The following is a 16,549-nucleotide window of genomic DNA, read 5'->3' as shown; positions in this document are numbered from 1 at the left end:
CCGGGTCCACATCCAGTAAGTTAAAAAAAAAAAAAAAATTGGCACGTGACCCGCACGTGCTGAGTTTCACAGTTATCGGAGCGGGTTTCATTCGAAACCCGAAACCGATAACCCGAACCCGTTAAGGTTCAAAAAAAAAAAAGCGTAGGATCACGTGACCTGCACGTGTTTCCAAAAAAAAAAAAACTAACCTCTGTTTCTGTCGAACGGAAACCCTAGGGTTTCCGCCGCCGACGCCATTGCCGCCGCCCCTACCGTGCCATTTCTGCCGCCGACGCCTTCTCCTCTGTCAACCGAGCTGCGCCGCCTCGCCGTCGCCGTCCCCGCCGCTCCTGCGACCACCCGATTGCTGCCACCACCTCCTCGGCCGCCTCCTTCTCGCGGTCAACCACAGCGACCATCGCCGAGTCGCCACCGCCGTTGCCGAGCCGTGCCACCTCCGTCCGGACGCCGCCTACACCGCAGCACCGCCTCCGACATCGCCGCTCCCATCTTCCGCCGAGTTCGCCACCCCATTTTCTGCCGCCACCTCGCCATCTCCACTGCCGATCCGCGCCGCCTGCGCACGACTCGCCGCGCCGTCGCCGAAGCCGAGCTCCGCCTCCTCTTTCAAGTTGCCGCCGCTGCTGCCGCTCCATTTCTTTTGCGCCACCTCTGCCGGGCTCCGCCTCCACCGAGCCTCGTCCGCCGCCGCCGCCGTTTCCGCCTTCACTGTGACCCGAAGACGTCTCCCGTGAACGACACAGGACCCACGCCATCCTCACCACCGCCACCCCGAGCACCACCACAGCACCTCCCCGACTTCGGCCGCCATCCCAACCGTCGCCTCCCTCATCTTCTCTCCCACTCTGCCTTTTCCCCCTTGGCCCTCCATCCTTCCTACACGAACCAAGGGCCAGCAGCTCCAACCCCACTGACTCAGCTCCACCCCAGCCGCTCTTGCTCCCGTATTGGCCCAAGCCCGTGTGCCATCATTTGAGTGCAGCCCAGGTCCAAGCGGCTGCAGGTCCGATTTCAGGCCCAAACCAGAGTATTCTTTAGCCCAATTCAACAGCCCAGGAAGCCTTGGGCCCAATTCCACAACTCCAGCTAGCTCTGCCCGGCGCCCACCTCGTGTTCGAGACTCCACGAGCAGACGATCCTGGTCAACTGCATTCACCACAGGTAATAGGTTCTTCCTCCTTTGGGCTTGCTTATCTAAATATGTTCTAGTTCTCTTGCATGACAGCCCTATTTTGAAACTTATTTTCTTGTCAAACTGCAAAACCTAGAACATTTTCCACCACACCCGTCCTACCTACCAATTAAATCTAAATATTAAATTAGCACACCTTAGTGTCAGGACATCATCAATATCCATAGATCAGATTACTTTCGGACTTTGAATGACTGTAAAACGTGTTTGCAACCTAACTTCTTATAGTGACTAATTTTCTACTTTAATTCTGAAATAACCAAAGTACAAATTAGTAACATTTAATTTTAAGTTACTTTGGTGAAAAGTTGCTGATTTTCGAATTCATAGTAGGTTGCATTAGTGGGTTGCATCAGTAGGTTGTCCTGCATCACATTTGGACAATTAGGGTTCATTAGTAGCATTGCATATCATATCACTAACTAGAGTAGTTTCTGTATGCCCACCCGTAGTGGTAGAGAGTACCTCCTCACTGACTCTCAGACCCCTTTATCCACCATGGACCCCAGAGTTATACAAGATATTCTGGAACAATTAGCTGCAATACGAGCTGATCAAGACGAATTCAAACGTGAGATCCGTGCTCTAGTACAACACCCTAGGACTCCGGAACCATCATCCCCAATCGCAGCTTATCCCGAGTTTGGTTTGACCACACCGCCTGTAGCTTTTCCCCATCCCCCTAGGAACCAACATCATCCTGATCACCAGCGCGATCTTGACGAGCGACTACTTCGTACCGTGCAAGTAGAAGCCCCCACATTTGCTGGTCAATTAGAGCCGAGCGTGTACCTTGATTGGAGAGCAGCCATGGATAATTATTTTGAGTGGTACGATATGACTGATGATAGAAGAGTACGGTTTGCCAAAATGAAGCTTATTGGGCAAGCTCACTGGTACTGGCATAATGTTGAACATCGGCGTGAGACCCAACGGCTTCCACGCATCACCACTTGGGAGGATATGAAAGAAAAACTGAATGAGAAGTATCTGCCATTCTCTTACCGACAACGCCTTATTGATAGGTGGCAGAAACTAACTCAAGGAACCTCAACTGTTGCCGATTACATTGCACGATTTGAGGAGTTTCACATGAGGTGCGGTGTAATCGAAGAGGAGACTGTTACTCTTTCTAGATTTCGAGCAGGACTCCACGAGGAGATCCAGAAAGAATTGATCCTCCGAGAGATTACTACCCTTGGCCAGGCATATCAATTGGCTCAAGATGTGGATAGTTTTTTACGAGTCCCTGTGGTGAGACGTACCGACTCTCGGTTCTTACCCCCAGGAGCCCGACCTAATCAAAGCCATCTTCCACAACCCAGACCACTCTCCAACCATCCTACCCAGCCCGGTTCTAGCCAAACACCGACTAGGACGTTCCCGGTGCCTGCTCAAAGTACATCAACTGATAAAGGAAAAGGCATATTAGGGTCCAACCCGCCCTTAAGAAACCAAACCCAGTGTTTCAGGTGCCAAAAGTTTGGCCATATTGCGTCCCAATGTAACGCCAAGACCTATTTAATGACTGAATTGGAAGCAGGAACCCTGGATACCGAATGTGTCGAAGAAGTCTATGAACCAAACATTGAGGATTTTGTAGATGACTTTGGAGATGAAAAGACCGGGTTAGAGTTTGTTCAGACTGAATACCAAAATGAGCCCACTGATAGGAATGACCAAAACCATAGGCTCCATGTGGTTAGGTGCACACTAGCTCAAACAAAGACCGAACAAGACTGGCGAAGAACCTCCCTATTTTATACACTTATTAAGATCAATGGTAAAACATGCAAAATCTTATTTGATAGCGGGAGTTGCATCAATGCCATTGCGTCTGGAGTTGTTTCTCGCCTTGGCCTGAAATCTACCCCTCATCCTAATCCATATAAAGTAGCCTGGGTAGATAAGACGTCCATTTCGGTTTCAGAAAGATGCCTTGTCCCGATTCAATTCCTATCTTATAAAGACGAGATTTGGTGCGACTGCCTTCCGATGGACGTAGGTCAAGTCATTCTAGGAAGACCTTGGTTATACGATAGGGACGTCACACTTCATGGTCGGTCAAATTCGTGTAGTTTTATGTTCCAGGGTCGGAAAATTATACTGAATTCATTGCCTCCTAGAGAGCCCGGTCCTGAGAAGAAGGGTGCTACACCACAAAAAGAAGAGTCACTTCACATCATTACTTCGAAAGAGGTAATGAAAGATATCGAAAGCCATTCACCTGTGTTCGCCCTTGTGGCTAGAGTTATTAATGTGGAGTCAAATGTCGAACATCCGGCCGCCGTAGTTCCTCTGTTGGAGGAGTTTCACTCTGTCTTCCCAACTGATCTTCCAGAGGCACTCCCTCCAATGCGTGATATCCAGCACGTAATTGATCTCATTCCTGGAGCGTCACTGCCAAATCTTCCCCACCATAGACTCAATCCAAACGAGCACACTGAACTGAAACGCCAAGTTGACGAACTCGTCACTCGAGGGTATATTCGTGAGAGTTTGAGTCCATGTGCTGTACCTGCACTCCTCACTCCCAAGAAAGATGGCTCTTGGAGGATGTGCGTCGATAGCCGTGCTATCAATAAAATCACGGTTAAGTATCGTTTTCCCATTCCTAGGCTGGACGACCTTTTAGACTATATGTCTGGTGCTACAGTTTTTTCCAAGATCGACCTAAAGAGTGGGTACCACCAGATTCGGATTCGTCCTGGGGATGAATGGAAAACTACATTCAAGACCAAAGATGGACTCTACGAATGGTTAGTAATGCCTTTCGGATTAACTAATGCTCCAAGTACTTTTATGAGGGTGATGACACAGATCTTTCGACCTTTCTTGAACAAATTTGTCGTTGTATACTTTGATGACATCCTTATTTATAGTCAAACTCAAGAGCTCCATCTCTCACACCTAAGGCAGGTTTGTGAAGTCCTGCGGAAAGAAAGCTTCTTTGCAAACCCTAAGAAGTATGCCTTCCTGACTGATCACGTCACTTTCTTAGGATTCATAGTATCTTCCAAGGGTGTCTCCGCTGATCCAGAAAAAGTAAGCGCGATAGTCGATTGGCCTGAGCCCAAGACCTTAGCCGAGGTACGTAGTTTTCATGGTCTGGCTACTTTCTATCGTCGCTTCATTAGAAATTTTAGTTCAATAATGTCTCCCATCACAGATTGCATGAAGAAAGGAGACTTTATCTGGACTAAGTCGGCATCCCAAGCATTTAAAGATATTAAGCATAGGATGACCGAAGCACCTGTCTTGCGCCTCCCTGATTTCACTAAGGTATTCGAGGTCGCATGTGATGCCTCTGGCGTTGGCATAGGTGGTGTATTAAGCCAAGAAGGCCACCCTGTCGCGTTCTTTAGTGAAAAGTTAAGTGACGGCAGGTTGCGTTATTCCACCTATGATAAGGAATTCTATATGGTAGTGCAAACTTTGCGACATTGGCGACACTATTTGCTACCGCAAGAATTTGTCCTGTATTCAGACCATGAGGCTTTAAAGTATCTCAATTCTCGAAAGAAACTAAACCTTCGATACGGCCGATGGATTGAGTTTCTACAAGCCTATACTTTTGTGCTGAAACATAAAGCTGGAATTGAGAATAAGGCTGCTGATGCGCTCAATCGACGGATCTTCCTCCTATCCATGATGAGCACTGAAGTAATTGGTTTTGAAAGGATCAGGGAACAATATGCCACCTGTCCCGATTTTAGTAATGTATACCTGACCTTACGAGATGGAGTAGAGAGAGAGCATGATGATTTCTTTTTACACGATGATTATCTCTTTCGCTCCGACCGATTGTGTATTCCTCGAACTTCTTTGAGAGATTTTCTAGTATGGGAAGTACACGCTGGAGGACTGTCTGGGCATTTCGGGAGAGACAAAACCATTGAGATGGTGGAAAGACGTTTCTTCTGGCCGAGTCTCAAGAGAGACGTGGCCAAGATCGTCGCTCAGTGTCGCACATGTCAATTAGCCAAACAACGTAAACAGAACACTGGGCTTTACACTCCACTACATGTTCCTGATTGTCCGTGGCAAGATGTTAGCATGGATTTTGTGTTAGGGCTTCCACGTACCTCGACCAAACACGATTCCATTTTTGTAGCAGTGGACCGGTTCTCTAAAATGGCTCATTTTCTCCCATGTTCTAAGACTTCTGATGCTTTTAGGATTGCGAAACTCTATTTTGACGAAGTCGTTAGACTCCATGGTCTCCCTAAATCTATTGTGTCCGATAGGGATGTTAAATTTATGAGCTATTTTTGGAAAACTCTTTGGCACATGATGGGTACCAAATTAAAATTTTCCTCTGCCTATCATCCCCAAACTGATGGCCAGACCGAAGTTGTCAACCGAAGTCTAGGGAGTCTTCTCAGATGTCTGGTAGGTGAGCATACTAGGACTTGGGATCTCGTGTTACCAACTGCCGAGTTTGCATATAATAGTTCGGTCAATAGGACCATAGGCATGAGTCCTTTTGAAGTGGTGAATGGTTATAAACCTAGGCAACCCATAGACTTGATTCCCATGTCTCATCAACATAGAGTCTCTGAGTCTGCACAATCATTTGCTTCACACCTGCATTCATTGCATCAGGAGATCAGCAAACTTATTCACTCTAATAACTTAACATATAAATCCTTTGCTGATTTGCACCGACGTTATAAAGAATTAAATGTAGGTGATTCAGTCATGGTAAGAATTAGACCTGAATGACTTCCTTCGGGGACGTTCAAAAAGTTGCAATCTCGTAGTGCGAGACCGTTCAAAGTCCTAAAGAAAATCAGTTCGAATGCGTATGTTGTAGATCTTCCTGAAGACTATGGGATTAGTGCGACATTTAATATTGAAGATTTAGTCCCATACAAGAAATCAACATTCATTCCTTCTGACCCTTTTGTTGATACATCCACTGTTGTTGATCACCCTGCTCTAGCACCTGCTAGTGAACCTCCACTTCCACAGTTTCATGCACGCAGAGAACACATAGAACATATATTAGATGAGCAGGTTATATCCACCAGGAGAGGAAGCTACCAACGTTACCTTGTTCGGTGGAAAGGTCGACCCGAATCAGATGTGTCGTGGATTTCGCGAGCTGAGTTGCAGCGCCTTGACCCGGATCTTCTGGAGCAGTACGACAGCCGACCCGATTTACACTCGACGGGGTCGAGTTTTTCTCACCCGGGAGGAGTTGATGGGGACATCAGCTAGGTCCCCATTTTATTTGCATATTTGCTTATTGTTATTTCTGGGTTTATTTGTGTTTTAGGATTTATTTGGGGTTTATTTTATTCTGGGCTTATTTGCATTTTAGGGCTTATTTGTGGGGAATTATTTTATGTAAGGGGTTTATTTTAATTGTTCTTATGGGGCCCTATTTAAAGGGAACTTTATGCTGATTAGGGTTTTAATGTAGAATTAAAGGCTTCCTTCCCTCATGTTTTCCTCTTCTTCTCTTCTCCTCCCTTCTCCTTCTTCTCTTCTTCTTCCTCCTTCTCTTCCCCTCTTCTCCTGCTTTCATTTAAATTTGGTCCGGCATCAGCCAGGCCCTTCCTCTAGCGCCATCTGATGCGGGATTTGCACCCCGTCACCAGCACAGCCCGCACACCAGCCGAGCAGGAAAAGCGACCGCGTCCTCACCGAGTTATTGTCCGCTTTGGGGATCGGGGATCGTAACCGCTCCCGGGGGTCCGCGCTCTGACAGCGCCCCAGGTGGAACCACCCATTCCACCCCTCACGAGTTTGCCCTTCAAAAGGCGCCTCGGTGAGAAGAGGTTATTGAGCCCCCCATTTAAGGCACAGACCTTTCCGCTGATTAGCCGATGTGGGACTAAATTCGGGGAACCCCGCATAACACAGCCCCCCCCCCCCCCCCCCCCCATCTAATATATTTTTTAAAAAAAACTATCTATTGATTTTGATTTTGATAGTATAGGGATACTATTGGAAAACAAAAGGCTAATTCTCAATTGGTGGGATAATAATTTTTTTTTCGTATCTCATATTATTTTTTTTATAAAAAGTCTCAATAAAATTTTTATATTTTATTTAAAAAATTGAAGTGCTTTGGATACTGTGCAGAACGTGATTTTAATTACTTCAAACAATGGCGGACTCTAATAAAAAGGTGTGGTGAAAAAAATGTCATACCACCTGGGAATCTGTGTCCATAACGATTTTAAGCGGCTGGTGCACAATTCGAAAGATGGGGGATCATTCTTTCGCACGAATGCGGAAGTAATATTCTCGCTTCCAGAACATGGTAGAGATAACAAGTACTATAACACTATTTTACTCCCAAAAAGAAAGAAACGAAATAGCTCGCACACATGATAAAAATCATCAAACTTTTCTTCCTGCAGGTTGCAAGCTTTACAATTCAATTTCCTTCAATTTCCTTCGTCCTCTCCTTAAAAGCCAAAATTCTCCTTTGCAGCCATTGCAAGCCAAAATTCCCAATAACCACAAACTCCAGTAGCAAGATAAGTCCTTACAATGTCGCCATCATCCATTAACTTAGAAAAAAAGAAAACAACGTAAAAAAAAAAAAAAACGAAAGGCTCTTTCCGGTTCTCTCTTTTGTCTCTCTCTGATTCTGCACCGGAGAGGAGAGAGAGTGGTGGGGGATGTCTCCCGGTGCTAGGAATGGACAAAAATGCCAGAAGAGGAGAGGGACAGCAGGAGCAGCGCCGCCTCCGCCTCCTCCTTGCCGGCGGCTCCCCCGGCGGCTGCCGTTGCCGCCGCCTTCAACTCCCTGCTCCTCTGCTTCTCGCGCTCCAAAAGCAGCAGCAGCATCCTCTCCTGCTTCTCCTTCTGCCTCCGCCTCAACTCCGCTCCCACCGCCTCCAAAGAAGCCATCATGCTTCCATTCTTTCCTTTAATAGTTCCAATAGCAGTGGAATTGGTAGCAGTAGTCTTCCGATGCTTATCTTCTCCATTGATCTTAGCTTTTCTCCTCTTCCGGTACCTGATCCCACATGCATTGCAGAGAGACTGCAATTCCCACCAAAAGATTCCAAATAAATCACAAATTAAGAAATGACCAACGATATTTATATATCAATTTCATAGCGCAAAAAAGAAAAAGAAAATACGCGCTGATCAAATTGTCGCTAACCCTAACGTCAAAACAAACCCACCAAGCGGAATACCGGATCAAACCCCAAGAATTTGATAAAAGAACAGAATGGTACATGAAATTATTAAATAGTGATCTACATACAAGAAATCATCAAAATACCGATAACAAAGAGAAATATACAGCAAATCATCAAAATAATATTAAAGAAAACGGAAGATTTTCGAACCAGTGATTTGAATACAAATAGTCATCAACATACTGACAAGAAAGAAGAATTAACATCATAATACTACAAAATCTAGAAAAGAACGGTAAGAAGATCTAGATAAAAAGAAACAGAGCAGGTGGGAGACGAGGATTTGGAGCAGGGAAAGGACCTTGGGGCCGTTGGGACCGCTCCGCCAGAGCGGGGTCTGAGAGGTACGGCATTCTGCACACACCCTTGACGGATCCAGCGAGCCCATCGCCGCCTCCACCGCCACCGCCACCGCCGCCGCCGAGTTCTTCTTGTGCTCTTCCCCTCTCCTCCTCCTCCGAGCGTAGCGCTTGAAAGCCTCCATGCGATCGTAGCCGTCGATTGTGGTGTCCCGGTAGAGGTGGTCGAACCGAGATCCCCAATTCCGTAACGAAGGCTTCGCTGACGCCGGCGAGATCATGGACGGAAAACCCCAGGGTGAAAACCAGGGCGGTGAGAGAGAGAAGGGGAGAAGAGAGGTCTTATATCACCCCTCTGGCATTCTGTTCGCACGTGCCAACTCTATGGCGGCAACTATTCTTATTTTATAATGTATGTAAATTCCGGATATAGTCACCTTCCAGTGAGCACAAATGGTTTTGGTTTCGCTGGTGCTAGAATAAACGCGCCCGGACATGAGTCATGACCAGAGAGAGAAAGGAGGTAACCTCACTCCGACGGTTACCTGAGTAAAAATCATTAATTATTTTTTCTAAGCACGTGCAGAAGGCCATTGGCGGCGGATAAAATTTTTTTGAAAACTCGTCCGCTTTATAAATCTATTTAAACTTTTTTTTTTTCTGAACACCTCCACTCAACAGCGAATTATATATTAATATAAATTACTGAATAAAGTTCCTGTACTGCGCATGTGGCAGCGATACAAAGATCGAATGATCGAACGGTGTGATTTCTTTTTCACTTTGATCTATAAAAAGAGACTCATAATCGATAGTTATAGATTAATAATGAGGTAAAGCCTTGGAAGGTATTGGGGTTGGCGTTAGAGAATAGAGCGAGAGGAGGGTCGGATTCCGCGAGAAGGCAAAAAGGGGAGGCGGCTTAATAAATGATGAGTTGCAAAAGGTCATCAGGACGTGGGGAACAGTGGAAGTGCGCCTGGGGAAAGAACCTGAGGCGAATAACTATAAATGATTAGTTATAAAATAACAAAAAGACAAAAAGAGAGTGGTTCGCTTTCTTTTTATTTTATTTACCTTTTTCTTTTTTTTCCTGCTAACTAAGGAGACGGAAATTTTGGTGATTTATTATTACTTGGGAGATCAAAGGGAAAGAAGGGGATTTCAGGATTCCGGCTAAGAAACTAGTTTTTGCTTCTCCCTCGGCGTGTGTACTTAGGGCTCGTTTGGTTCGCGGAAAGCATTTTTCCTTCTAAAAATATGATTTCTAGAAAACAAATTTCTAAAAAATGGATGCCTAGAAAAATACTTTTGGCATGTTTGGTTGACCATTGGAAAGTGACCAATTTACAAAATATTTATGTTTGATTGGCCATCCACTTTTTTTAGAAAAGTTATGTATAATTCCTATTATATCCTTAATAAAAATTAGGTTTTTAATGCCTATTTAATGCTTCTTTAATACTGAAGGGACTTTTTAGAAAAAAGTAAAAATGGAGTGATTCCCGCCTCATGGAAAAGTAACTTTCCCATGTTTCTCATGGGAAAGACTTTTCCATGAAATGTGGAAATCATATTCCAATCAGAATACAACTTTTCCTTCTCTCTCCTTTGAAAACTCCAACCAAACATGAGGCATCTCATTACTTTTCCGTTGACCACATTTTTTCCCCTTCTTTTCCCGCGAACCAAACGAGCCCTTAGAGTTTGTTTCGTTGAAATATATAAGATTATTCTGATAATTTTAAAAAATATTTATTTGAAGAAATAATTAGAGAGGAAGATAAACTTTGTCATATTTGATCGGTAGAAAAGTTACTGTTCCAAATTTTAAATAATATTTTGAATAAATAATAGTATTTTTTTTCTTAGTTTATCCCTTACATGAACGCTAAGAATATTTGCCCATATTGAGTATTAAAATAAATTTATATTAGAAAATATATTTTTATTATAAATAAATTTTAGTATGTTTCATATATAAATAAATATATTAATTATTAATAAATCCCTATATTATATTTATTAATATTTAATACATTTTTGTTAATATATTAGTATATTAAATATATTATTAATTAATATATTAATATATTTATGATATATTAATATAATTAATATTAATTATATAATATAGTTAATATACTATTGATATAATATAAGTAAGGATTTTTTTGTCTAGAAATAGGATTTTTAGATACATCCACTCAGTAATCTAGTATGGAAAAATATATCATCCTTTTAATGGTATTTATTTTATTTTCTCTCTAAAAAAATAAATATCAAACTAATCAAATATTTTACTATCTTTTTTTATTTTTTTAACCAATTATAATAATCTGACATATAATTTATTATTTTCGTACTAGAATACTCTCAACCAAATGGATTCTTAAATTATTAGATGTGACATAGAATTCCCAAAGTGCCCTGTGTATGCCAAGTTATGCATCAAATTCTCTCAAATATGTAAGTTAAGATGATATGACTTACTGACTTCGGATCAAACTGATGCATGAACCAAGAATTTTTAAAAATGTTATTTTATATATAGATATTTGAGATATTTGAGAATATATTTAATATTGTAGCTCTCCATTTTTTAATTCCCAACATCAATAATAAATAATCATGGAGTCCTTACTTGCACTATACATGCATCGTGTGCACCCACGTTGCATTTGCTTGCTAAAAATTATGGACATATATAGATAGACTAATTTAATTGGTATTTTATTTTTATCTTCAAATTGGAGTGGTGGTACGGGTCTGCTTTCTCCAAAATTCAGAAACTTAATCCGAATGAACAAGCCATCATATCAATAGTAGGCTAAGGATTTTGGATATAATTTTTGCTTACGTTTTTTAAGTTTTAAACCTGCTTATAACATCTGTATCAATTCACAGTCACTAGTTCTGGAAATGTGTGATGCATATGAAATGAAACATCCATAACTCAAATATTTACACATTCTAATTCGTTATATCTTATAAATATGCAACTAGTAATGTATTTTTAATTTGGCTGTTGCCTACTTTTGTTAATTTCTATCGTCGAGCAAAAATAAACTAAAGGAGTATTACCGGAGTTGAAAATACTGTGAAGTTAAAGAGAGACAAACAAGGCGTTGTTGAGTTTGGACCATATTAGAGTTATTAGAAACCGCTTCCATTTCTTCAAAACACTTGTGACCATCAACCACCTAGTGAAATGGATGAGGAACTCCTCGCAAACTCCCCCACCGGCACCGGCACCGTCGCCGCCGCCCTCCTTTTCTTTGCCTCCAACCCTTCCAACATTGAGCATATTGTCTGAGCCAGCTTCCACAAATACCCTATAATCGCCGGACCACAGGCGGACAAACAGTGCAGATCCAGATCAAAAATAAGATAGAGGAAAAAAGATTATATATATATATATATATATATATATATATATATATATATATATATATATATATATATATATATATATATTAAATAGGGATGCATTTTGAACTTATTGCAATTAAACTTGATTGTTTGACCTCTACCTCTAGTTAACTGATTGCCGTCATTAACTTTTCATTAAAAAAAAAAACATCAAACTACATACTTTTCTCCTACTTCTGTAGCGCCCAAGATCGTTTTGATCTTCTTGGAGCCCCCACCCCTAGTTTTCTCAAAGTGAATTTCGATGGCAGCGTGGGCGAGGGAAGGAGCATCGGAGGTGTGGAATTTGTCATCAGAGACCCCAAGGGTAGGTTGATTGTGACGGGTGGATGGAGGATATTTGACATCCCTATTGTTGCGGCAGAACTCAGGACAGCTTGGAAAGGTGTCACATATGTGACGCAGGTGCTGGGGGCGGATCGCATCCTCCTCGAGAGAGACTGCCATGGTAATCAAGTGGATCCGGGACTCGGGCCCTGGTTATCACGCCCCGAATCTGGATCATGACATGGTCGTGCTATTGCAAACCCTTGCCCGCAATAGTATGTAGCTACATAAAATTTTAAATCCAAATGAACTATATTATTAATGAATGTCATAAAGTGTTTGAACAATAAGGAGCGATACAGAGCTTCTAAAAATTTGTACAATTATATTCAGTGTATCCCAAACCCTGGAGTGAGTTAAGCTCCTTGCTCCCAGCAGTCCTATTTATTTGTAAGGACATAAATGAATTGGTCTGAGCCATAAAAGCTCAGTAAATAATCATGTACAATCTTATCAGATCAAGCATAATGTACTTCATGCTAGTGCATTAATTTAGAAAGTTAACCGTTATAACAAAATTGGCATTTCATATAGCATATATCCAAGTCAGTCATAAAGCAATGCATGTCCAATCATGCAAGTTCATAAATATGGATGTGCATCATAAAACATTGCCATTACTTCATACTTTGAAAACCGTGCTCTTAGATGGTAGTGCAAATGTGGTCATTATTATTATTCGTGACAAGGCCGTAATCTTTACCAACTATTATTCTCCGTTGGCAGGGTCTAAGCCAAGCTTTTATAACCCGCCGGCGAGGGCCATATGCCGAGCTATTATAACCTGCTGGCGAGGGCCATAATCATTGCCAACTATTATTTTCTGTTGGCAGGGTCTAAACCAAGTTATTATAACCCATTGGCAAGGGCCATATGCCAAGCTATTATAATCCGCTGGCGAGAGCCATAATTTTTGCCAACTATTATTCTCTGTTAGCATGGTCTAAACCAAACTATGATAACCCGCTGCCGAGAATCATATGCCGAGCTATTATAAACCACTGGCGAGGGCCATAATCTTTGCTAACGATTATTTCCATTGGTAGGGTCTAAACCAAGTTATTATAACCTGCTGGCGAGGGTCATAATATTTGCCAACTATTATTCCCTATTGGTAGGGTCTAAACCAAGCTATTATAACCCGCTGGCGAGGGCCATATGTCGAGCTATTATAACCCGCTGGCGAGGGTCGTACATAGCAATCTGAGAGTTCATAAACCATATCATGCTTTTCATAAATTTTACTTCATAAGTACATTGAAAATTGAATAATGGCGTCACAATATGCAAAAATCCATGATCATGCTACAAACTTCATTTTTCCATGCATCTTTCTACATCATCATAAATCATGTATTCACAATATAGTAATCGTGATAAATATCATTTAACCAAAATCATGCAACATTTGCTAATACATGCTTGATACTAATTTTTGAAAAACATAATAGTAATATACAATTTCATATCCAATTAATGTTATGTATTTGAAAGCAATAAGATTATGTCAGGGTCACCTACTAAGATTTGCTCACCTTAGTCTTAGATGCCAATTCTCCAATATCTAGCAATATCATTAAATTACATGTCACTTGCACATTGAATCTCTATTTATTTATAATCTTTTTTCAATTAAAATCATTTACAACCCATCTATCAGACTCAATTTTATTTTCAGGTCCATAGCCTAATTCAATTTCTGGTTCAGGTCTAATCTAATTTCTGATTCGGATTTGATTCAATTTTTGATTCAAATCTGGTTCAGCTTCTGGTTTAGAACCTGATTCAACCTCTGATTTCGATCTGATTTAATTTCTAGTTCAAGTCTGAGCTAATTTTAACTTCTAGTTTAGACCCAATTGTCTTCTAGTTCAGGTCTGGGCCCATTTGCATTCAGGCCCGAAATTTAATTAAATTATAGATACTGGGTTCAGGTTCAAAATTTAGTTAAATTCTAGAACAGACTCTTGACCTGAATCGCCCATTTGTATTCAGTAACATAATTAATTAACTTATAATTAAACTCTATTAGTTTTAGTTAATTTAAAGAGAGACCTTGAGTCGGCCCAAGCCCAGTTACAAAGCTAATATTATTATTTTATTTCATTTATATTAATTTATTATCTTAATTCTCTATTTATTTATTTATTATTTATTTATGTTTTTTTTTTTCTTCTCTTTTTTTTTTCTTTTTTTTTTTCTTTTTCTTTTCCTCTTTTTCTTTTCTTTTCCTTCTCCTTTTTTTTTTTCTTTTCCTCTTTCCCTTTCCCTTTCCCTCTTTTCCCGAAGCTTCTCCTCTCTTCTTCCTTTTCTTCCTCTCTTCTCCTTTTTTTTTTTTTTTTTTTTTTTTTTTTTTTTTTTTTTTTTTTTTTGTATTCTTCTTCTTCCTTCCCGAAACTTCTTCTCCTTGCTTGACCTCCAGTTCCCCTCATTTCCCGTGAAGCAAGGAGGGCTCGTCGAAGCGCTCGGGAGGGGGCCAGGTTCGAGGTCGGCGGTGTCGGCGGCCGGCCAGCGGCGCCCGCGCCTGCGCCCGGCCTGTAGCCTCCCTTCTTCTCCTCATCCCCACCTCCATCTTCGATGGGCATGGGGGTCGGAACCACCCTCTCGAGAGGAAGGGGCCTCCGGCCCACCGCAGCTTCGACCGAGGGCCGACGGAGCCTGCGGTCAGAGCCGGCGGCTCCTCCCTCGTTCCCATTGGGGTAGGGGAAATAACCCACGGTCGTGGCCATGGATGCGGCCACGGCTGCAGCCGAGCTCGCCGCGACCAAAGGAGTGGGGAAAGACCATCGGCTGTCGACGGCTGCGGCCATGGCTGTGACCGAGCACACCACGTCGGATCCGCGGCCGAGGACCCCAGGGAAGCTCTTCCTCTTCTTGCTTCCTTTCTTTTCATTTCTTTATTTTTCTTTTGTTTTGATCACTTATCCGGATAGATCGGAATATGAAATGGAAGGGATGGAGTGATCAGAAGACTCACCTAGCTCCGGGAAGAAGCTGTGGGCGACGATGTCGAGCTGGGGGTACCTCCTCCGGTGCTTAGTATCCGGGTGGGTCTGTTGCTGCCGCTGCAAGAAGAGAAGGAAGAGAGAGGCGGTGAGGGGAGGGATGAAGCCCTCTGTGAGGGATCAATCACAACCATCTTCTTTCCACAGACTCTGCTGGGGTTTCTAGGCTGGCCGCGTTGGGCTTGGCCCACCAGCCTACTGTATGTGGGCTGGTCCATCACACTAGTGAGGACTCTAGACCGCTGCTATGTGATATTTGTAGGCTTTTCACTACTGGCGGACTCTCCGAGGCTACACATATCTACAGAGAGGCGAACAGTGCGGTTGATTTGATGGCATCTTTTTTAGCCCATTATGCTGGAGGTTTCATATGAGATGACACGGCTGAAGTGCCCCACGTCCTGTGTTATTTACTCTTTTTTGATTCGGTCGGCCTTACTCGTGTCGGCCTTACCCGTGCTCGACACATAGGAGTGGCTGTTATACCAAAAAAAAAAAAAGAAAAATACATATTGTACGGATTTTACAGGAGCACAATAGCAAGCTCCAAGAATTATTTATAGATTTTATAGGTGGTTTTTCTATTTTTGAAAAGAAGGTGGTGGAAGCAAGAAGCTTCCCTTACCACCAAGGTGGTAGCCTAGTGGTATTGGGCGTAATTTTTATCCTCACAGTTCCAAATTCGAGTCGCTGCGGCATTGATTAAAATGTGACTTCGGCCACTGCTTGGATATGAGGCATAGGAATGCTTCTTGGACCTCTAGTAGCCGGGGTGATGCTAGGTGTGACGTACTAACACGTAGGACTCGAGCAGGGATAACTAAGCCGGATCCACGGGTGGGGAGGGTATGAGTAAAACCGGTCGGGGTGTCCAACATACGGCCATTTTTGCCTGCATCGAACATTTTTCTAGCGGGGCGGGGGTTCAGTGAGGGCTGCTACGTGGGGGTGGGCTTGTCCCTTCCTACCCCCTTCTCCTTTTTGTCCAGCCAAAAAAAAAAAAAAAAAAAAAAAAAAAAAAAAAAAAAGCTTCCCCTACTTTTTGCATGTGGGCATCATCAAATGCCTTCCAAATCCCCTTGGAATCCCCGGATGCCCGACCAATACCTAGGATGTCGATTC

At 42.6% G+C, this 16,549-nt stretch overlaps 1 protein-coding gene across 1 annotated transcript; it reads right to left on the bottom strand.

Moving 5' to 3' along the window:
• Positions 1 to 7,537: 7,537 nt before the first annotated feature.
• LOC103705655 (uncharacterized) lies at positions 7,538 to 15,940 on the bottom strand. The gene is made up of 3 exons (XM_089924712.1): positions 15,400 to 15,940; positions 8,666 to 9,208; positions 7,538 to 8,200 (listed from the first exon to the last, which is right to left on the bottom strand). Exons 2-3 carry the CDS (start codon positions 8,942 to 8,944, stop codon positions 7,847 to 7,849), a joined length of 633 nt encoding a protein of 210 aa, XP_089780838.1. The 5' UTR covers positions 8,945 to 9,208; positions 15,400 to 15,940; the 3' UTR covers positions 7,538 to 7,846.
• Between the last annotated feature and the right edge of the window lie 609 nt (positions 15,941 to 16,549).

This window comes from Phoenix dactylifera, chromosome 1, assembly GCF_051530095.1.
Source record: "Phoenix dactylifera cultivar Ajwa chromosome 1, Ajwa_hap1_PhDact_Kaust_v1.1, whole genome shotgun sequence".
NCBI lineage: Eukaryota > Viridiplantae > Streptophyta > Magnoliopsida > Arecales > Arecaceae > Phoenix > Phoenix dactylifera.
This window is presented reverse-complemented; position numbering and strand designations above follow the sequence as displayed.